At 35.9% G+C, this 22,604-nt stretch overlaps 1 protein-coding gene across 4 annotated transcripts in view; it reads left to right on the top strand.

Moving 5' to 3' along the window:
* The window catches only part of SLC25A40 (solute carrier family 25 member 40), a 66,787-nt gene that overhangs the window by 14,674 nt on the left and 29,509 nt on the right, over positions 1–22,604 (top strand). For 3 of the 4 annotated variants that reach the window (XR_006716265.1, XR_006716264.1, XM_045494706.1), the window contains exons 3-8: positions 1,229–1,349; positions 2,573–2,632; positions 4,452–4,558; positions 15,950–16,017; positions 18,341–18,465; positions 19,336–19,509. Coding sequence is in view for 2 of the 4 variants with exons in the window: in XM_045494706.1 (XP_045350662.1) it covers positions 1,253–1,349; positions 2,573–2,632; positions 4,452–4,558; positions 15,950–16,017; positions 18,341–18,465; positions 19,336–19,509 (631 nt within the window). In the remaining 2 variants the exon portion in view is untranslated. Of the gene's footprint in view, positions 1–1,228; positions 1,350–2,572; positions 2,633–4,451; positions 4,559–13,650; positions 13,738–15,949; positions 16,018–18,340; positions 18,466–19,335; positions 19,510–22,604 lie in introns of those variants that run through there. The other variant, XM_045494708.1, reaches the window with a different exon arrangement.

The following is a 22,604-nucleotide window of genomic DNA, read 5'->3' as shown; positions in this document are numbered from 1 at the left end:
GGATGAAGAGGTGTGATGTATTCAACCTACTTTCAAATTGTTCACAAAAAAAAATAAGTGATACCAAAGTGTGTTTGTGAGAGAGAGAGAGAGAGTGAGTTTGGTGAAATTCTGGGTTAATAGGAACTCATTTATTTCCAGTGGAAGTATAAATTGGTCCAGTCTTTCTGGAAAGCATTTTGGCAATTTATCTCAAGTTTTTAGTTAAGCCTAGTAAGCTTACTTTTTCTTATATAGTAATTCTAGGAAGACTACAAAAAACTATGTATATGAGGATATTTATACAAGAGTGTATGAGTGAATGAATAATGAAAATTTGACAGTGACCTAAATATCCAACAATGTGAGACTGAATAAATACAATCAAAAACTCAAAGTATTAGAAATGATAGTATAAATCTATATTTATTGATACAATGTCTGTAATGTATTTTTAAGGGTCCACACTGCTACTAAACATTATGAATAGTATTAACCTATTTGTTTTTTTAAAAAGATGCATGTACACAGGTATACAAATGTTTGTACGTGTTTGATTTATTATGTGTAATCTGCAGGTGCATGTGTGTATATGTTATATACATGTACATACTTATATATGCATTTGTGTGTACATAGACATTTGGAAAGGTGATACCCTTATATTGCTAGTGGTTATTTTTGAATAAAAGGTTTATAAGTGGTTTTTATACTTTTTTATATTAACTGACTTTTTAGAAAAGAGTATATATTGCTTTTCACATCAAATTTTTCTAAGATAATGCTTCTTTTGAAGATTATGTGTTTTTATTTTATACCTTTGGAGCAACTTTTGGCATGCATCAGAAATAATGATATATTTGCTAGCTCTATATTAGAGTATATAAGTAGTTCTTATGAGGCTAAATACACAGATTCTGGGCCTTTTTGATCAGGTGCCCTCATTCTGTTACATGGCCAGAGTCTGTATTCTTACTGCTCTATGAACTGTCTTACAAATGTGATGCTGCTCACACAGCTTAAGTGCACTACCATTTTTGGAAAATCAGAGTGCATGTTCTATTAATGACAATTGTGTAGTTAGTGCCTTTGTGCAGAACTTATATATATTTATTTTTGATTGTGGTCAACAGCACGTGCTTTGATATTAATGCTGGCTACTGTTTTTATAGATGATTTAATTTTTAGCAGTCAGATCTGAGGGCATTTTCATTAAACTCCTATTTTACATTTTGATTTTCCTTAACAGATTTTTCTTTAGTCAGTTAAAAATATGGATCCTGAGTCAGAGGGACCACAGATTATCAAAGTGACACCCCTTCAACAAATGTTTGCCTCTTGTACTGGAGCTATCCTGACATCACTAATGGGTAAAATAATGTTAATGTTATAGATTATGTAACTGTTATAGATTTCCATTTGAATTTACTGTCTGAAATAATGATAGTATTATCATTCATGCTTCATCATATCTCTCCATCAGCGTAACATAAAAATAACTCTGGAGAGAGAATCAAGAGACTTGAATTTTATTACAGTCTTTGCCATTCTTAGGCTGAGTGCAGTTTGAGACAGTCCCTACTTCTCTCTGAACTTCATTTTTACCTATGAAATCAGGGGCTCAGACCAATATTGAAGTGCCTGTCAATATTGAACTTTTATGACTCTATTAGCCTTTTTTAAAAGGAAACAAGAAAATAGGATAAAATATTAGTATAATGAATGATTTAGAACTTGGGCAACTTATGGTAGCAACAAATACAAGTTACGTTTTCTTTTGCTTGCATTAACAGTGAATTTCTTAAATTCCTTTGGCCACATTTTCTGTTTTTTACAGTCTATTTCTTCTAGAGAAAGACAAACAATATAGTTAGGTGATAGATGGCTAGTTTATTTAGATAAGATAGCAGATGATTAGAACACATATAAATGTATTACTGTTGGATGTGCTATCTTACTTCAGTTAGTGTTGTAAAGACCTTAAAGATAATCTAATGTGGCTTCCTCATTCTCAGATAAGGAAAAGGTTTCTTACAACCACTATTCGGCATTTTTTCCTACTTGGATAAAATAGCATGCAAATGAAAACAATTCTCCTTTACTGTGCTATTCCCAAATGGAGTAACACAATGTGACAGTAAAGACGATTTATGGCTAGCTTACTCACTTTTTCATTATCTATAGTTTTTATTTGATATAGCTAAATTTAATGTGTTAGAAAAACTAATATTGTTGATTACTTGTAATAGAGTTATTCTCAAATTTTTATATAGACTTCTAAAACTTTTATTCTTTACCTTAGATGATGTAGTTTCTTAAAAATACTAGTATTTTAGGTTTGGAATGGAATTATTATAGAAATATTATAAATGATAGTTTAGTGATGAGAGAAGTAATTGTCTTCTCATTGATCCTCCTTTAAACAGAATTCAAGGGCAAAAAATTAGAATGTTACATTTAAAACCACTTTGAGATAAATAATCTTACTCATAAAGTCATGAAGAGGGGTATGATTTGCTACATTTTGTCATATTTTGACAAATATCTCTATAATTTACGGGTATTATTAATTAAAATTTATGTTTCTTCATAGTGACTCCTCTGGATGTCGTTAAAATTCGACTGCAAGCGCAAAGGAACCCATTCTCCAAAGGTATGTGTACTAGTTATCCTGAAAATCTTGTTAGGTTTTTAAATGTTACTTTATTCATTTTTGTTTGAAAAATATTTTTTGTTAATTTTTTAAAGTTCATGCCTCTTTATCCTCATGCAGAAATGCTTTTTGGCACATACTTAGTTGTACGTGATGGAGTCTAGCCCTAAAACAAATATATATAAAACACTTATAACTCTTTTATATAGCTGATTAAAGTATCGGGTGATTTAATATTTGAGTATGTGTCTCACAAGAGCACAATTAAAAGTGTAAGGAATCTTAGACTGTAGCTTCCTCCTTAGTCTGAGAGTTCTGCCCATCCTAGAACATTCATCCAACAGTCATCCAACTGGTGCGTGAATATAGTGCTTAGAAATCATTATTTTATCAGAATAGTATGGTTTATGTGAATTTGAAAAGAGTAGTCATGTATTTTTATTAGATGGGGAAAAAATAGCAATTCCTTTATCAATCTTCCACAATTTTATAAAGATGATATTTTAAACATGTTAAAATTTTTTTTAATGTTTATTTATTTTTGAGAGAGAGAGAGAGAAAGTACAAGGTGGGGAGGGACAGATAAAGAGAGGAACACGCAAAATCCAAAGGAGGCTCCAAGCTCTGAGCTATTATCACAGAGCCCGACTCAGGGCTAAACCCATGAACCACAAGATCATGACTCAAGCTGAAGTCGGATGCTTAACCAACTGAGCTATTCAGGTGCCCCTCAAACATGTTTAAATAGCAGAAAACAGATTGCTTGGACTATGAGAATGTTGGCTTGGACATAGATGCCCCTCTGATGAACACAGTACTGAGATGGAATGAACAATAGGCATATTTCAGATGGAGGAAAGTATACATGGATTATAGGAGAGTAAAAGGGAAAGTAGTTTCCTACACATTTAAGAAATCCTTAAAAGCAGAAGGAGACACTTAGACTTACATATTATGAAACTCACAGAATTATACATGGTTGAATAGAAAAGGTAATTTTGGCAGCTAGAGTGAGTCCAATAATTAGAAGGAGTTGCTATTAGGGAAAGTTGTAGTAAATTAGGTGGGAGCTGATGAATGTCTAGATTGAGCAGTATAAATGGAGAGCAAGGGACAAAGCATAGCACAATTTACATGGGTGAGAAGAACCTTTTTTAAATAGTGTATTTTTCTAATTGGGATATAATTGACATATAACATTGTATTAGTTTTAGGTGTGCCACATAATGAATTAATGTATGTGTGTATTGCAAAATGATCAACCCAGTAAGTTTAGTCAGTGTTCCATCACCTCACACAATTAACATTTTCTTGTGATGAGAACTTTTAAAATCTACTCTCTAAGCAACTTTCAAGTGTACATTAGATTTATGTGTATGTTTTTATTTATTTATATGTCTGTTTCACTTATGTATAGTCCAAAAAAATTTTTATTGCCTGAATTTCCCTTGTATACCACAGTTTTCTTCTTGTCAAATAGGATGTACACCCATGTTCTCTTTTCAAAACAGGTTTTCCTCCTTTATTTCCCCCCTGTATTCCCTCATATACCCTAAAAGAATTTATTTCTGTGTGCATTTGCTTTCTACATTCTGAAAATGTAAAATTTACTCTATTACTTTTCACTACTTTGAGTTTAGAGACTAGTGCTATGTCATAAGCAAATCAGCGTATGTATTTTTCATCCTAAAAGGTGAAAACAAAGGTATATCTCTTTTCATAATTTTCTAGTCAACTCATTGTACTTTGAATTTGTTCATCTGTAAAAATAGCATAGTTGTGTGAAGTAGGTTTTGACTGTTGGGATCTTCTTTGTTAGGAAAATGTTTTGTATATAGTAATGGACTTATGGATCATCTATGTGTTTGTGAAGAGGAAGGCAACAGAGCATGGTATAAGAAGCCAGGACGATTCCAGGGTACATTGGTAAGGAGATTATGTTATTTATAATCACAATATGTTTTCTATTTTTACGATTTATGTATGAAAGACTTTTCTAATTGTAAGAGAGTAAAAAGTCCATGATACAGTTAGAACAGTTATCCAGAGTTAAAAGGTAGATGTAAGGCAGGAAAAGGCAAGTACTGCTTTGCTTTTAATTAATTTATTAACTTTCTTTTCATCTGTTTGTACTTTTTTGTGTGAAAAGAAAAAATGAACTTTTTAATTTTGACATAATTATAGATAATAACAATTTTAAGAAAAATATACAGACAGATCCCATATACCTTTTTCCTACTTCCCCCCAAGTGGTAACATCATACAAAAGTGGTACCATATCACATCCAGGATATTGGCATTGATGCATTTAAGGTGTAGAACAATTCCATCACCACAAGGATCCTTCCTGTTTCCCTTTTATAGCCACACCCATTTCCTTTGTGTTCTCAACTGCTCCTTACTTAACACCTGGCAGCCGCTAATGTGTTCATTTTTAAAAAAAAAAAATTGTTAATGTTTATTTATTTTTGAGAGAGAGAGAGAGAGAGAGAGCACGTGAGCAGAGGAAGGGCAGAGAGAGAGGGAAACAAAGAATCCGAAGCAGGCTCCAGGCTCTGAGCTGTCAGCACAGAGCCTGACATGGGGCTTGAACCCACAAACCGTGAGATCATGAACTGAGCCAAAGTCGGATGCTCAACTGACTGAGCCACCCAGGTGCCCCATGTGTTCTTCATTTATATCATTTTCTCATTTCAAGAATGTTCTGTGGATGGAATAATAACATATATAACATTTTTGGATTAGCACTTTTCATTTTTCATTATTATCTGGAGATTCATTCAGGTTGTTGCATTTATCAATAGTTTGTTCTTTTTCATTGCTCAGTAGTTCCATGGTATTGATGTACCACAGTTTGCTTTTTGGGTTGTTTATAGTTTGGGGCTGTTTCAAATAAAGCTGTTACATAGATTCATTTCCGGGTTTTTGTGTGAAAGTATTAAAAAACAAAACAAAACTACTCACTGTTTTTTTTCTGCGAACACTCTATTTACAACATTTCTCAACCAGATATGTGGGTTTTTTCCCTTATGCCAAACAATTCTTCAAGTATTAATGAACACCAGCTAGGTATCCTAGAGTTTAACTCCATTCTGACCCCATAGGACTATTCCCACTTCAGATGCCAATCATAGATCAGGTTGTCACCTGTGTTTCTGAGTAACTGGCTGTAAACAAAGGTTCCTGCAACCCCCTTTTCAGATTCAGTGAATTGCTGAATAGCTCACAGAACTCAAGAAAATAGTTTACTAACTAGATGACCAGCTTTTTATGAAAGGGTACACCTCAGGAATAGCCTGGTAGAAGAGACACATTAGTGCAAGACTCGGGGGGTGGGTATGGAGCTTCATTCTCTAGGTATGTCACCCTCCTTGAATTTCCATATGCTGTGCTCACCAAGTTGGAAGTTTTTAAACCCCATACTTGAGGGATTTTATAAGGAGGCTTTGTTATATAGGCATGATTCATCAAATTATTGACCTTTGGTTATTAATGTAACCTCTTGTCCCTTTTTCCTCCCCAGAGCCCCTGAAGTTGGGGTGTGGGTTAGAGTAGTGGAGTGAGACTAGAAGTTTGAGCCCTTTAATCACATGGTTGGGTACTCCAGCAGCCAGCCCCCCATCCACTGCTTATCTAGGGACTTTTCATGTTTATTTTTTATTTTTTTCTTTTTTCAGGGAGAGGGAGAGAGCATGTGTATACTAGCAGGGAGAGGGGCAGAGGGAGAGAGAGAATTTTAAGCAGGCTCCATTCTCGGTATGGAGTGGGACTTGATCCTTGACCCCGGGATCATGACCTGAGCTGAAATCAAGAGTCAGACAGGACTACTCACCTGACTTGAGCCACCCAGGTGCCCAGTCCTGAGGGACCTTTCATAAGTCACCTCCTTAGCATAAACTTGATGGGGTTTGAAAGAGATTTGTTACATGTCATAGACTCTTAAGTCTAAAGCTCTCTTTTGGCCAGCAAAAGAGCGGGATGCACGATGAAAAGCAAGAGATGGCTAATGTCTGGGAAAAGCCAAGAGCCCTGAATCAGGGTTTTTATTAGCCCCGTTTTTATTAGGATCAGAAGGCTTGCAAACATGATGGGCATGTACAAAGAAGCAATGAATCTGTGAACATTAACTTGGGGACATGAGGAAAGGGGGGTCTTGAAGATATTCGGGGTTAGGGGTTTGGGTTAAAACAAAACAAAATCTGGGCGCCAGGCAGTTGGGCAGAAGGTTGTTTACAGTGGACGTGAAGCACCACCTCCGTTTATCTTAGCTAGACTAGGGGATGAGACAGATAGGACACTTGACCTCAGAGTTAATAAGGCACTTTTCTTTTGTTAATCACCTCAGCTCTGGGCAGCTTCACCTGCATCACAGCAGTCTATAGCTCAATTTACCTGTTTACGTAACTTGATCCTTTCCTCCTGTGAAAGCAGCTTTTTGCTATAGTACTAAATTGGGGGGCACTTCTGCCCTGAACACCTAATCTTGCTTACCTCATAAATCTTTGTATTGGGCGCCTTTGTGCCCTTCTCTATCCTGGGGTTCCTTTGCACCTCCCTATTGTTGGGGTGCCAATCTTGTTTACCCAAGCTTGGGTGTGAGCATCCTATGGCCTTGTATTTCTTTATGCCTTGTTAACCCATTGGTGTAAGCCCGGGGGGGTTCCTAAGTTTATCCCCCACAGTTATGAGTAACAAAAGATACCCTTTTCACCTTTATTCTTTGGAGCTTTTTAGGACTAAGAAAAAAGGCCAAATATTAGAACAAAAGATGCTCCACTGCTCTTTATCAATTAGGAAATTATATTGATTTTAGGAACTATGTGCCAGGAACCATGGACAAAGACCAAAATGTATATTTCTAATTTTATAAGTCCTAATATCATCATAAGTCTTCATTTTTCTGGGATAAATGCCTAGGAGTGCAGTTGTTAGGTCACATGGTAGTTGTATGTTTAGAGTTTAAGAAACTGCCAATCTGTTTTCTAGACTAGTGGTACCATTTTACATTGCCAATGGCAGTGTGTGACTGTTCTAATTTGTCCATATCCTCACTAGCCTTTGATGTTGTCACTTTTTAGCAGTTTTGATAGATGTCTAATGATATCTCATTGTGGTTTTAATTTGCATTTCCTTAGTGGCTAATGATGTTGAACATCTTTTCATATGCTTATTGTTTATTAGTATATCCTCTTCAGGGACATGGCTTCTCATGTCTTCTGCCCATTTTCCAATTGAACTCTTTGTATTTTTACTGTTAAGTTTTGAGAAGTCTTTATAAAATCTAGATAATAATCCTCTCTTGAATGTGGATTTGCACATATTTTTTCCACTCTCAGACTTACCTTTTCATCCTCTTGAACAGTCTTTCATGGAGTTAAAGCTTAATTTTGATGTAGTTCAACTTATCATTTTTTTTCTTGCTTTAGGTGTCAAGTCTAAGAATGCTTTATCTTTAATAAGTTTTATAGCTTTATGTTTTATGTGTAAGTCTTTGATCCATTTTGAATTATTCTTACATAAAGTATAAACCCAAGGTTGACCTTTTCATTGCTTTTGTTCATTTTGCCTGTGGGTGTCTAGTTGGATTTGTTAAAAGGCTGTCTTTCCTCCATTAGGTGCTTTTGCACATTTATCAAGAATCATTTGGGCATACTCTGTGGCTCTAGTTTTGAATTCTTTACTCTCTCTCATTCATTTTTTTGTCTATTACCTATGTCAGTACCACACAGTCTTTTTTTTTCTTTAATATATTATTGTTTTTTAAATTTACATTCAAGTTAGTTATCATATAGTGTAACAATGATTTTAGGAGTAGATTCCGTAATGCCCCTTATCCATTTAGCCTGTCCCCCCCTCCCACAACCCCTCTGGTAACCCTCTGTTTGTTCTCCATTATTTAAGAGTCTCTTATGTTTTGTCCCCCTCCCTGTTTTTATATTATTTTTGCTTACCTTCCCTTATGTTCATCTGTTCCATGTCTTGAAGTCCTTATATGAGTTAAGTCATAGGATATTTGTCTTTTTCTGACTAATTTTGCTTAGCATAATACCCTCTGGTTCCATCCACGTAGTTGTAAATGGCAAGATTTCATTCTTTCTGATTGCCAAGTAATACTCCATATTTTATATATACCATATCTTCTTTATCCATTCATCCATCAATGGACATTTGGGTTCTTTCCATACTTTGGCTGTTGTTGATAGTGCTGCTATAAACATTGGGGTGCATGTGTCCCTTCGAAACAGCATACCTGTATCCCTTGGATAAATGCTTAGTAGTGCACTTGCTGGGTCGTAGGGTAGTTTTGTTTTTAATTTTTTGAAGAACCTCCACACTGTTTTCCAGAGTGGCTGCACCAGTTTGCATTCCCACCGGCAGTACAAAAGAGATCCTCTGTCCGCATCGTCCCCAACATCTGTAGTTGCCTGAGTTGTTAATGTTAGCCATTCTCACAGATGTGAGGTGGTATCTCCTTGTGGTTTTGATTTGTATTTCCCTGATGATGAGTGATGTGGAGCATTTTTGCATGTGTCTGTTGGCCATCTGGATGTCTTCTTTGGGGAAGTGTCTATTCATGTCTTTTACCCATTTCTTCACCGGATTATTTGTTTTTTGGGTATTGAGATCACACAGTCTTAATTACTATAACTATATAAGCCCTGAAATTGGGTAGACTGATTTCTCCCACTTTATTTTTATTTTTCTTGTTCAAAGTTGTTTTAGCTATTCCTGAAGTTCCTTGGTCTCTTCATATAAATTTTAGAAAAATATTTTTATATCTATAAAAAATGTCACTAAGATTTTTATAGAAATTGTGTTAAGGCTATATATCTCTTTGGGAAGAAATAACATCTTTACTGTGTTGACAATGAGACAGATTAACAGGAGAAAATCAAACTTAATTACATATGTACAGGTGCTCTGTAAGATAATACAGCCCCCAGGCAGGCATTTAAGGTTTATATGCCACCCACAGTTAAGAAGGGAGAGGGGTCTGGGACTTCAAAGGAATAAAGACAATTCACAGAAATATGAAAAAGTAAATGTTTGGTAAATAATGTGTGCTGAACCACATAGAAACATTGGGACACAGGAATTTTAACAGATTTTGCTAGATTTCTCTCTACCACACCTACTTTATATTATACTATAGTTATCTATGTTGAAAGCTCCCTTCCTAGAGCACTTCCTCTTTCTAAACTCTTTTAGACAGAAAGAAGGTCAAAGTTTCTTCCTGAACCTTATGTTTCTTGAAAATATTCAGCCTAAAATAATCTACATGTCAAAAAGTCACATTTTGTGGTGGCAAATTTTGCTCCCCATAATGGCATATATTGAGTCATGTTTTTTGAACTACTGTCAGTTTTTATCTTTTACCAGATGTATTTAGACTACTGATATTTAATAGAGTTACGGATATATTAGAACTTAATCTTTGTTAAAAAGCAAAATTCACTGACTAAATTTGAAGATCTAATTGGCTTTATTTCAACAATTCATGATTTGGGCAGTGTTGCATCTAGCAAGTAGAAAGGAGCTCTGAGGAGCTACACCAAACAGAAGACTTTTATAGGCAGAAGAAGATGGGGCCAGGAAGTTCTACTAACCAGGAGTGGATTGGTACAGGCAAGGTCACCTTCCTCTGAGGGAAGGTGAGGGTCTGTCTGGCAGATTACCTCACTAGTGCTAACCTGGTAATTACACATTGACTGATTAAAGGTCATGTTCTTAGGAGAGGCTGAAACTGCAGTTAGGTTAGGTACTATGCTGGTTGTGCTGACATAGGGGTGAGCAACCATGATTCCATTTTAGTTCTGTTGTCCCATTGTTAACAGCCTACCATTTCCTTTTTTGCTTTCTCTTTGTTTTCTGTTGCTGTTTTATTTTTCCTGCCTTCTAATGTGTTACTTGAACATTTTTTAGAATTCTGTCTTTATAGGGTTTTTGGGTGTGTATTTATTTGCTGAGGCTTCCTAATTTTTTGGATGTGTTTGTAAATGATCATTCAGTGATTTCTCTGTTGACTGCTTTAAAATCTATGTCAGATAATTTTAATATTCTTCTTTTCTCAGTGTTGGCGTCTGTTTATTGTCTCTTTTCATTCAGTTTGACATCTTCCTGTTTCTTAGAATGACAAGTGATTATTTTTTTTTAATTGAAACCAAGAAATTTTAAGTATTACATTATGAGACTCTGAATCTCACTGAAACATTCTATTGTGACTGGCTTTTTAGACAATGTTAGAGGAAGAGGGGTGTCACCTTGTTAGTACTGAGTGTAGCTGGAAGTTAAGGTTCCTCACTTAGCTTCCATGGGCACATCGTGTGGAGAGTTTCTTTACTCTTACACAGGTGATATGATCTGAATGTTTGTGTCTCCCCAAAATTCATATGTTGAAATCCTGATACCTGATGTGATGGTATTAGGAGGTGTAGCCTTTGAGAGGTGACTATGTCATGAGGGCAGACCCGTACGGAATTAATGTCCTTAGAAAAGAGACCCCAGAGTTCCCTTGTCCTTCCACTATGTGAGAATTCAATGAGAAATCAAAGACCTGGAAGAGGACCCTGTGACCTTGCTGGCACCCTGGTCTGGGACTTCCAGCCCCCAGAAATGTGGGAAATAAATTTCTTTCGTTTATAAGGTACTTGGTTATAGCAGCTCAAACAGACTAAGACAGCAGAGAGGAAGTTCTGGCTTGCCTTACACTGGTGACAGGAAAACCCTAACCCCTCCTCATTTTCTTCCTCTGCTCCTCTGACACTACCATTAGAACGCTTGGCATATTCATCTTAGTTATTTTTAATTTTTTTTTAATGTTTTTAGATTCCCAGTCTGATAATTCTGAAATCTCTGCCATATATGAGTCTGGTTCTGATGCTTGCTTTGTCTCTTCAGACTGTGTTGTTTGCCATTCAGCGTGCTTTGTAATTTTTTTGTTGAAAGCCAGGCATGTTGTATTGGTTTAAAAAAAAAAAAAACAGGTAAATACAGCTTTATTGTCAAGTGATATGTTTATCTGATTAGAAGCTAGTCTATGTTTACTGCCTGTTATAGCTGTGTTCTCAGAGAATAAAGTTCCCTCTAGTGTCCTATTTTTTTGTCTTGTTCGCTATCATCTTTGAGTTTTCCTAGAGACTGCTCAAATAGGGTCTTAGGTTTGTGGTTCTTTCAGCTGTGATCCACTGTTTCACAGGAGCCCTGTTGATGGGGTGGTAAGAATGTAGGAAGAGAAACATTCTATAGTCCTATGACTAGGTCTTACTCTTACGGAGCATGAATTGGGTATTTCCACTGTGCCAGATTGCAGATTTTGGCAAAACTGCAGTAAATGAGGGTCTGATAAAATAGTTTCCCTCGCTCAGCTTTGTTAAGGAGAATATAAGTTTGGGGTATATTTGAAAACTGGTTACGTTTCTAAATGTAAAACAAGTTGTTAATTTTTCAGTTCAGCTTTTTTCTTGTTGTGAGAACAGAAGTGGCAACTATATCCTTCAGAGCACTAAATTTGATGTATTCCACAATTTTGATGTTCCGTTTTTATTTTCAGTTGAAATATTTTCTGATTTCCCTTGTAATTTTGTTTTTTGCCCTGGGTTTAGAAGTGTAGTATTTTAATTTCTTAATAATGGGGTACTTCTAGAAATCCTGTTATTCCTGATGTCTACTTTTAATTCCAGTGTGATTAGAGGAATATACTCTGTAAATTTTCACATTTTTGAAATTTATTGAGTCTTGCTTAATGGCCCTACATATGATCTGTCTTGTTGAATATTTTATATGCACTTTACCCATCTACTATCTATCTATCTCTATCTATTTATTTATTTTAGAAAGAGAAAGAACATACAAGTGGGAAAGAAGGCCAGAGGGGGAGAGAGAGAGAAAGAATCTTAAGTGGGGCTCGATTCCATGACTGTAGGATCATGACTGAGCTGAAATCAAGATTCGAAACACTCAGTTGACGAGCCACCTACGCACCCCTTTATGTACACTTTAAAATCTGTACTCTGCAATTGTTGGGCATAGTATCCTATAAACTATTAGGTCAGGATGGCTGATGTTCCATTTAGATCTTCTAGATTATTACTCAATTTTTCTTTACTCTGTCAATCACTGAAAGAGGATATAAAAATCTTCAATTATGATTGACAGTTTGTCTGTTTTCCCTTTTAGTTCTGTTAGGTTTGTTACATGGATTTTGATATGTTTTTCTGACATATTTTCATCATAATGAAGTGTCTTTATCACTACTGGTATTCATTATATTGAAATTTTTGTCTGATATAGCCACTCCAGTTTTCTCATATTATTATTTATAAAGTATATCTTTTTCCATCCTTTTATTCCAAGACAACATAGCTGGGCCTTGTTCTTTTGTTACCCTCTCTTACAATCTCTGATTTTTAATTGGATAATTTAGTACTTTATTTATTTTTTAATTTATTTTTTTAATGTTTAATTTTGAGAGAAAGAGAGCATGAGCAGGGGAGGGGCAGAGAGATAGGGAGACACAGTATCCAAAGAAGGCTGCAGGCTCTGAGCTGTAAGCACAGAGCCCCACTTGGGGCTTGAACTCACAAACTGTGAGATCGTGACCTGAGCAACATTCAATGCTTAACCAACTGAGTCACCCAGGCGCCCCCAAAATTACTAACATGGTTGAGTGTCAGTCCAAAACTATATGCTCCCTCTGTTGCTTTTTGTTTTTTTTCTCCTTGCTCTCTTTTGGATTAGTTCAATTATAATTAATATTACACTGACTTCTCTATTCCCATTTCTAGGGAGACCGTTTTCCAAAAATCTTTCACATTTTTGCATAAGTTTTGAGCAAGGTACTGACTGCCCTTTGTCCTTACCATCTTTTCAAGGATGTTTACATAATGAATAAGCTTGGATGATACAGTGTTTCCCTCTAGGGCAAAGGAAAGGTATCCTCACTGCCTATTATAGAGGATTTGGGTTCCCTATGGTCAGATTTCCCCTCCTATAATGCAGGCCACCATATGTTCAGGTGTCTTCCAGCCTTCTTCATGTTGCCTTGTGGAAATTGGGGCTCAGGAAACTGGCACAGAAATGCTGATACTCTGGCTGCTGCTGGTCCTGTGAGTAATAAACTGTCCTTTACCTCTTATCCCAGAGATTCTTATCTTCTACCAGCTCTCATGATACTGTGGCTGGCTGATTTGTCAACTTGCAGGTGGAGTACAGTCCCAGCCCCTTCACAGTTCTTGACACCATTCACTCTCCTCTTTATTTGTGCTATAGCTTCGTGTACAGTTCATCTTTGCATGTTACAAATTCCACATTTCACTATTAGAATTTTTTATTTAGAGTCTTGTATCTTTTAAAGTAGTTAAAAGGAGAAAGGGGGAAAATAAATGTTTCATATATAACCGCATATTTACCATTTCTCCTGTACTTCCTAACTTGTTTGAAGATCTTAGTTGCTATTTGGCATTGTGGCCCTCTTCCCTGAAGAACTTTTCTCAACATTTCTTTAGTGCAGGTATTTTGGCAGTTTTTCTCTCAGCTTTTGTTCTAGTGAAATGTCTTTATCAAGCATTTTTTTGAAGCCTGTTTTGGCAAAATACAAAATTCTGGCATAATGTGTTTTTCAGTACGTTTAACGTGTCATTCATTATCTTGTGGCCTTCCATGTGTCCGATGAGAGGTTAGCCTTCATTTGTATCACCCCTTATCATTTTTCTTTTCTTTTTTTGTTTTCACTGTGTTTATTTTGCTTGGGATCCTTGTGATTTTAGGCTCTGTAAATTGGTATCTTTCACTTATTTCGGGAAGTTTTTGGCCATCATTTGTTCAGGTTATTTCTAAGACTGTTTTCTCTCCTTTCCTGTCTGATTCCATATAAAACCATTCTACCACTTAATGTTTCCCCAGTGTCCCTGAGCCTCTGTTCATTTTTCTTCATTCTTTTTCTCCCCCTTCTTCAGATTGAAGATCTACCTTCAAGTTCACCAACTCTTTATTTGCTGCTTCCATTCTGCTATTAAGCCCACTTAGTGAATTTTTCATTTCAGGTTTAGAATTTTCATTTGGCTGTTTTTTATGGTAACTGTTTCTTTGCTGAAATTCCAAATTTGTTCACTCATTATGTATGTATCCTCTTTTTAGTTTTTTAAATATATTTATAATAGCTGCTTTAGAATTCTTGTCTGCTAACTATATTATTTGAAATTTCAGTATTAATTTCTATTGACTCCTTTTTCTTTAAGTATGGGCATATTTTGTTCTATATCTAATCAATTTTTTAAAATTTTTTAATGTTTATTTTTGAGAGAGAGCGAGAGAGAGAGCAGGGGAAGGGCAGAGAGAGGGAGACACAGAATCCGGAGTAGGCTCCAGGCTCCGAGCTGTCAGCACAGAGCCCGAAGCGGGGCTCGAACTGACGAACCATGAGATCATGACGTGAGCTGAAAGTTGGACGCTTAACCAACTGAGCCACCCAGGCACCCCTAATCAATTTTGATTGTATAGTGGAAGTTATGAATGATGCGTTGTAAGGACTCTGGATTTCTTTTATATTCTAAAGAGTCAGTTTTGTTCTAGAATTCTAGCACTGAACTTTGGCTCTATTCAGACTCCATATTTAGGTTCCCCTGTGGTGAGTTGCAGCTGAAACTTCCACTCAGCAGCTTTTAGCTGCTGCTTTTTTTGTTGTTGTTGCTGTTGCCAGCACTTTGTTATCTTCCTCTAGGCATTGCATAATTTATTAGCGAGCCAAGTTTTGTGGCTGATTTTGTATGCAAACTTTGTGCACTCTTTATTTGCCACCCTGCACTCTGTATTTGCCACCTTAAGCAAGTACTTGTGCTGTTCTCAGCTGACTTCCATGGGCAAAAAGCTACAAACTTGCAAATCTCTCATTGCTCTCTCTTAACAGTACTTTCCTCTGATCTTTACCTGCTTTTGATTCCTCTCCAGAGAATTCAAGTATTGGGTTTAAATAATATTTTCTCAGATTCTTTAGTAGGTCAAGAGAGTTAATCTGACCAATTCTCTGCCATTACTCCAATTCATTTTTATAATAAACTTTATAAAACTTGGCATCTAAGCCCTAAGTAGAATAATCCAAAGCTTAGTGACATAGTTTTTATTCTGCTTAGCAGAAAGTATCATTCAGAAATGTTTTACTTATGTTTGAAAGTTTTAAAAAAATGGATGTAATATAAGTTTGAGAAACTCATATTTTGGACACAAATGCTTAAAAGAATCAATGTACCAATCATTTATCAAAAAGTTTGTGATGTTGGGTTCAGGGATATATTTTGACACTTTTTTCTATTATAATTTTAGGATGCCTTTTTGAAAATCATTCGAAATGAGGGCATTAAATCCCTGTGGAGTGGCCTTCCCCCTACTTTGTAAGTTATAATTTACTATTTTTTCTCACTAAATGGTGATTGCTGTTTTATTTTGCCTTATAGTAAACATGGTTTATAAAATTGTGCATAAAAATTTTAATATTAGGATTTTTTCATTTTCTAAAACATTGTTTTGTGAGTCTCACAACCACCCACATATTTGATGATTTGTTAGAAGGACTCACAGGACCTAAGGTTATACTCATGTCTGTGATTTACTGCAGCAAAAGGAGACAAAGCAGAATCAGTAATGGAAAGGCACAACAGTAGTTGACCAGACAGGCACAAGGCTTCCAGGGCCCTCCCTGGTGACATCCCACAGGACATGCTTGTTCTTCCACCACTGAAGTGCAGCAGCATGTGCAAAGTGTTTCTACCTTAAAATCCATTTGAATGGCAGTCTGAAGCTTACATTGGGATTGATGACCTTGCTTTATGACCAGCTGTGATTACCAGAACTCCAGACCCCCCAGAAGAAGACAGATATTTACCAAAACCACATAATTTGCACAAATCAGCCTAAACAAGTTGACTTTGTGCTACAAACATACCGAAGAAACCTAATTGCAGGGACTATTCCAAGGGCTAAATTCCTTAGAGTTGGCCAAAAGTCAGGCATGCAGAAAGGTCCTCCTGAAGATAAAGAAGATTTGAATAACCAGGCCTGCTGTGTTAGGTCTTTGGTGCATAATTTTGTTTACATTTTCTGAAATGAAGAGTTTGGTGTTATTTTGTTTTTTATTTATTTTACTAACAAGAAATACCCTGATGTGTGTACTTTCCCTTTCCTGGATAATTTTAATTCTCTACTAGCTAGCTATTATATGAGTTAATATGATAAACTTGTAAGGCTAAATGGAAAAAGCCCAAGTAATACTTTGTTTCATTTCTTTTTCTTTTAAATTTTTTAAATGTTTTATTTTTGAGAGAGTGACAGAGCATGAGTCGGGGGAGGGAGCAGAGAGAGGGAGATAGCAGGCTCCAGGCTCTGAGCTGCACAGAGCCCAACACAGGGCTCAAATCCATGAACCGCTAGATCATGACCTGAGCTGAAGTTGGCCACTTCACAGACTGAGCCACCCAGGCACCCCTGTCTCATATATTTTTATGGAGTGAATTAGTCAACTTTGAGGCGTATATTTTAATTTTTTTTAATGTTTATTTTTGACAGAGAGAGACAGAGCATGAGCCAGTGAGGGGCAGAGAGAGAGGGAGACATAGAATCTGAAGTAGGCTCCAGGCTCTGAGCTGTCAGCACAGAGCCCGACACAGGGCTCAAACTCACAAACCATGTGATTATGACCTGAGCCGAAGTTGGATGCCCAACCCACTGAGCCACCCAGGCGCCCAGAGGCATATATTTTAAACAGTGCCTAAAATTCAAAGTTAGTGGCTGATCCAGAACCAACAGTCAGTTCTTTTTCTAATTCTCATCATCAAATTTCACTATGGAACCTTAGACATTTCAAAGTATGGTCTGTGAATGTCCCTTAGTTAGACCATAAACATAAGTTGGTTTCTTGGTGTGTTAATATATATAACATGAGAGTGCCTGCAACTTTGTGTTTAATTTTTATGTATTTATTTATTTAGAGAGAGAGAAAGCATAAATCGGGGAGGGGCAGAGAGAGATGGAGAGAGAGAATCCCAAGCAGGCTCCATGCTGTCTGTGCAGAATCCAACTCAGGGCTCAGTCTCACGAATTGTGAGATTATGACCTGAGCCGAAATCAAGACTTGGATGCTTAACCTACTGAGCCACCCAGTGCCCCCCCACCTTTGTGTTTAATTTTATTTATAATAACCTTTTGATAATTTCATTTGAAAGGTATGTCATTGGAATTTCCTCAAAACATTAATTGTAATTTATTTCTAGTTATAAGCAGGTATGACATATGGCCCATAGTTTGAAAAATATTTTATAAATGCTCTTGTATTTTTTACTTCAGAGGTTTCCACATTATAGTAAATGTAATTGGGAGGAAGATTTTGGGAGACCAGAAACAATAGAACAAGTCAAGGAGGTAGAGGAGTGTCCTCATTAGTCTTTTCCTGTTTATGAGCTGACCAAGTGCTCTGTAACTTACCTTCACAACTAGAATCTAAACTTCCATAGGGCAGATACCTACTGTGTATCGTTTTGTTGCATACTAAGTTAAACACAATAATTTTAAAGGAAAAGTTGATCATTTGTACTGATTCATTGTGGTTTTCAGCTTATACACAATATAAGGATTTTTGCTTATATTTAATAATAATTTAAGAATACATTTAAGCCTTTTGTTAATTTTGTATAAATCTTTTTGTTTGTGTGTTTCTAACAGAGTGATGGCAGTTCCTGCCACAGTCATTTATTTTACCTGCTATGATCAATTAACTTATTTTCTGAAATCAAAATTAGGAGAAAATGAAAGTCATATACCAATTGTTGCTGGAATTGTTGCTAGATGTAAGTAATAAACTTATTGTTTAATAAACTTAAACATATTGTTATGTCATTTTGATTTCGGTTTAAAGCTTATTTTAAAATTTTGATTGTCACAGATAATGTTCTATAAAATACAGAGTATTGGTAAGATGTATTTTGCATTGTAGTTTGTACTGATTTGTTAATATCTATACTCTTTGAGTCGTAGTATGGTGATTGCCATAGGATAGGAGGGGATCAACCCATCCCTTTTGAATCTTGGGCAGAGAGGTTAGACTTTATATTTTCTAGATTTTAGAGTTACATCAGATGTCAGATTAATGTCAGGTTGATATCAAATTGATGCCCAAGTCCTGAATTATTTTCCTTGTAGACTCTGGGATTCAGAGTCTATTCAGAAGGGAATTTGCCTCTGTGAAGAAGGATATTTCTCTCCGTGAGAAATATAAAAGTGAGGTTTTATAGTACTTTAATTGCTGTGTAATATTTCTGGAACTGCTCTTGAAAGACTTGAAACTAGGCGCACCTGGCTTTGTTCAGTGGGTGGAGCACATGACTCGTGATCTCAGGGTTGAGAGTTTGAGCCCTACATTGAATATAGATATTAGACATTACATGTTACTTTAAAAAAATAAAATAAAATCTTAAAAAAAAGAAAAAGAATTGAAACCAGAAAGAGGAAGTTAAATGAAAACAGACTTTTAAGAAATACCCTTATCAAGGAAAAATAAGGTGCACCAATATATTGGCATCCTTACCTGTTTGATTTTAAGGTTTGCAGACATTTCAGAATAAAATTTTTTTATATATAATGATGAAATATTTTTGTATATATGTTTGCATCGTACATGGTTTTGTTTTTATTTTCTTATATTTACTTGTTTGTATTAGTTGGTGCAGTAACTGTGATAAGTCCATTAGAATTGATTAGAACCAAGATGCAATCTAAGAAGTTTTCTTATGAAGAATTACATCGATTTATCAGCAGGAAAGTGTCTGAAGATGGTTGGATTTCCCTTTGGAGGGGCTGGGCTCCTACTGTTCTTAGAGATGTACCATTCTCAGGTAGGATTTATTTTAGTATCTGCTCAATTTTAGGTAGTGTTGTCTGATGTATATATCACTTTTAAATCAACTAAATTTAAACCCTTTAAGGCTAACAGTAAGTTATCTTCTTTAGTGACCATAAACTTCTAGTTCGTTGTTGGGCTCTCAGATCTTTATGAGTCTTTATTGAATGAATAGTATCTGTCTAATACAAGCTTTTCTTTTTTCTTTCTTTTTAACTTTTTAAAAGATATTAACTGGTATGTAGTCATATTTAGATAATACAAACTACCTTTGACATTATTCTAAATGCCATAATTAGTAAGGTAAATAAATTAATACAAATCAAAATATAAAATACATTAAATACCACCTGTGAATTATATTGACTCCTGCTTTTTCAGTTATTACAGATCAAAATCTTCCCCTTTGAGTATCCTGTAAAACACTATTATTAATCAGAAGATTGTGCTAATTATTGAATTATGAAGAAACAGAAAATTATGAAAAAGAAGTATAAAACTAACAAATAACTTACAAAATGTGCATACTTCAGTAATATTTCTCTTGTGAATCACAGAATTTTCTGTTTAAGACCTGAGATGAATAATTATTGAGAACCCTTGTATTAAAGTTCCTCTTTCTTTTTCCTTTGAGTTAATCCTTTTCTTGGGCTCTCTTACTCACATGCATCTTGCCCTTTCCATTACTATTTTTCTTCAACCTTCTATATTCAGTTAATGCTATTTAGAAATATAGATTCATAGGCCAATTATTTTTTTTACTATAATATTTGACAAGTAGAAAGTAACAGTATAAATTATGAAGTGTATTAATAAAGTGAACACATGTGAAGTCACCAGTTCAATCTCTGAACTAGAACACTGCAGTTTTTCAAATCATGACATATATCTGCCTCGACTGCCACATCCAGTGGTCACTGCTATACTGAATTTTTTTTACCATTCATTTGATTTTTTTTTAAATATAAAATTTATTATCAAATTGGTTTCCATACAACATACAGTGCTCATCCCAACAGGTGCCCTCCTCAGTGCCCATCACCCACTTTCCGCTCCGTCCCACCCCCCATCAACCCTCAGTTTGTTCTCAGTTTTTAAGAGTCTCTTATGCTTTGGCTCTCTCTATCTCTAACTTCTTTTTTTTTTTCCTTCCCCTCTCCCACGGACTTCTGTTAAGTTTCTCAGGATCCACATAAGAGTGAAAACATATGGTATCTGTCTTTCTCTGTATGACTTACTTCACTTAGCATAACACTCTCCAGTTCCATCCACGTTGCTACAAAAGGCCATATTTCATTCTTTGTCATTGCCATGTAGTACTCCATTGTGTATATAAACCACAATTTCTTTATCCATTTGTCATTTAATGGACATTTAGGCTCTTTCCATAATTTGGCTATTGTTGAAAGTATTGCTATAAACACTGGGGTACATGTGGCCCTGTGCCTCAGCACTCCTGTATCCCTTGGGTAAACTCCTAGCAGTGCTATTGCTGAGTGATAGGGTAAATCTAGTTTTAATTTTTTGAGGAACCTCCACACTGTTTTCCAGAGCGGCTGCACCTGTTTGCATTCCCACCAACAGTGCAAGAGGGTTCCCGTTTCTCCACATCTTCTCCAGCATTGATAGTCTCCTGATTTGTTAATTTTAGCCACTCTGGCGTGAAGTGATATCTCAGTGTGGTTTTGATTTGTATTTCCCTGATGAGGAGTGACATTGAGCATCTTTTCATGTGCCTGTTGGCCATCTGGATGTCTTCTTTAGAGAAGTGTCTATTCGTGTCTTCTGCCCATTTCTTCACTGGATTATTTGCTTTTTGGGTGTGGAGTTTGGTGAGTTCTTTACAGATTTTGGATACTAGCCCTTTATCTGATATGTCATTTGCAAATATCTTCTCCCATTCTGTTGGTTGCCTTTTAGTTTTGTTGATTGTTTTCTTTGTAGTACAGAAGCTTTTTATCTTGATGAGGTCCCAGTAGTTCATTTTTGCTTTTAATTCCCTTGCCTTTGGAGATGTGTCAAGTAAGAAGTTGCTGCGGCTGAGGTTAGAGAGGTTTTTTCCTGCTTTCCCTTCTAGGATTTTGATGGGTTTCCTGTCTCACATTCAGGTCCTTTATCCATTTTGAGTTTATTTTTTGTGAATGGTGTAAGAAAGTGGTCTAGTTTCATTCTGCATGTTGCTGTCCAGTTCTCCCAGCACCATTTGCTAAAGAGACTTTTTTCCACTTGGTACTCTTCCTGCTTTGTCAAACATTAATTGGCCATAGCTTGTGTGTCCAGTTCGTGGTTCTGTATTCTATTCCGTTGCTCTATATGTCTGTTTTTGCGCCAATACCGTCCTGTCTTGATGATTATAGCTTTGTAGTAGAGGCTAAAGTCCAGGATTGTGATGCCTCCCACTTTGGTTTTCTTTTTCAACATTACTTTGGCTATTCTGGATCTTTTGTGGTTCCATACAAATTTGAGGATTGTTCTAGCTCTAAGAATGCCGGCACAATTTTGATTGGGATTGCACTGAATATGTAGATTGCTTTAGGTAGTATTGACATTTTAACAATATTCTTTCTTCCAGCCTATGAGCATGGAATGTTTTTCCTTTCTTTGTATCTTCTTCAGTTTCCTTCATAAGCTGTCTATAGTTTTCAGCATACAGATCTTTTACATCTTTGGTTAGGTTTATTCCTAGGTATTTTATGCTTCTTGGTGCAATTGTGAATGGTATCAGTTTCTTTTTTGTCTTTCTGTTGCTTCATTATTAGTGTATAAGAATGCAATTGATTTCTGCACATTAATTTTGTATCCTGCGACTTTGCTGAATTTATGTATCAGTTCTAGCAGACTTTTGGTGGAGTCTGTCGGGTTTTCCATGTATAGTATCATGTCATGTGCAAAAAGTGAAAGCTTGTCTTCATCTTTGCCAATTTTGGTGCCTTTGATTTCCTTTTGTTGTCTGCTGATGCTAGAACTTCCAACAGTATATTAAGCAACAGCAGTGAGAGTGGACATCCCTGTCGTGTTCCTGATCTCAGGGGGAAAGCTCTCAGTTTTTCCCCATTGAGGATGATATTAGCTGTGAGCTTTTCATAAATG

The sequence above is a fragment of the Leopardus geoffroyi genome, chromosome A2 (assembly GCF_018350155.1).
Source record: "Leopardus geoffroyi isolate Oge1 chromosome A2, O.geoffroyi_Oge1_pat1.0, whole genome shotgun sequence".
NCBI classification, from domain to species: Eukaryota; Metazoa; Chordata; class Mammalia; order Carnivora; family Felidae; genus Leopardus; species Leopardus geoffroyi.
This window is presented reverse-complemented; position numbering and strand designations above follow the sequence as displayed.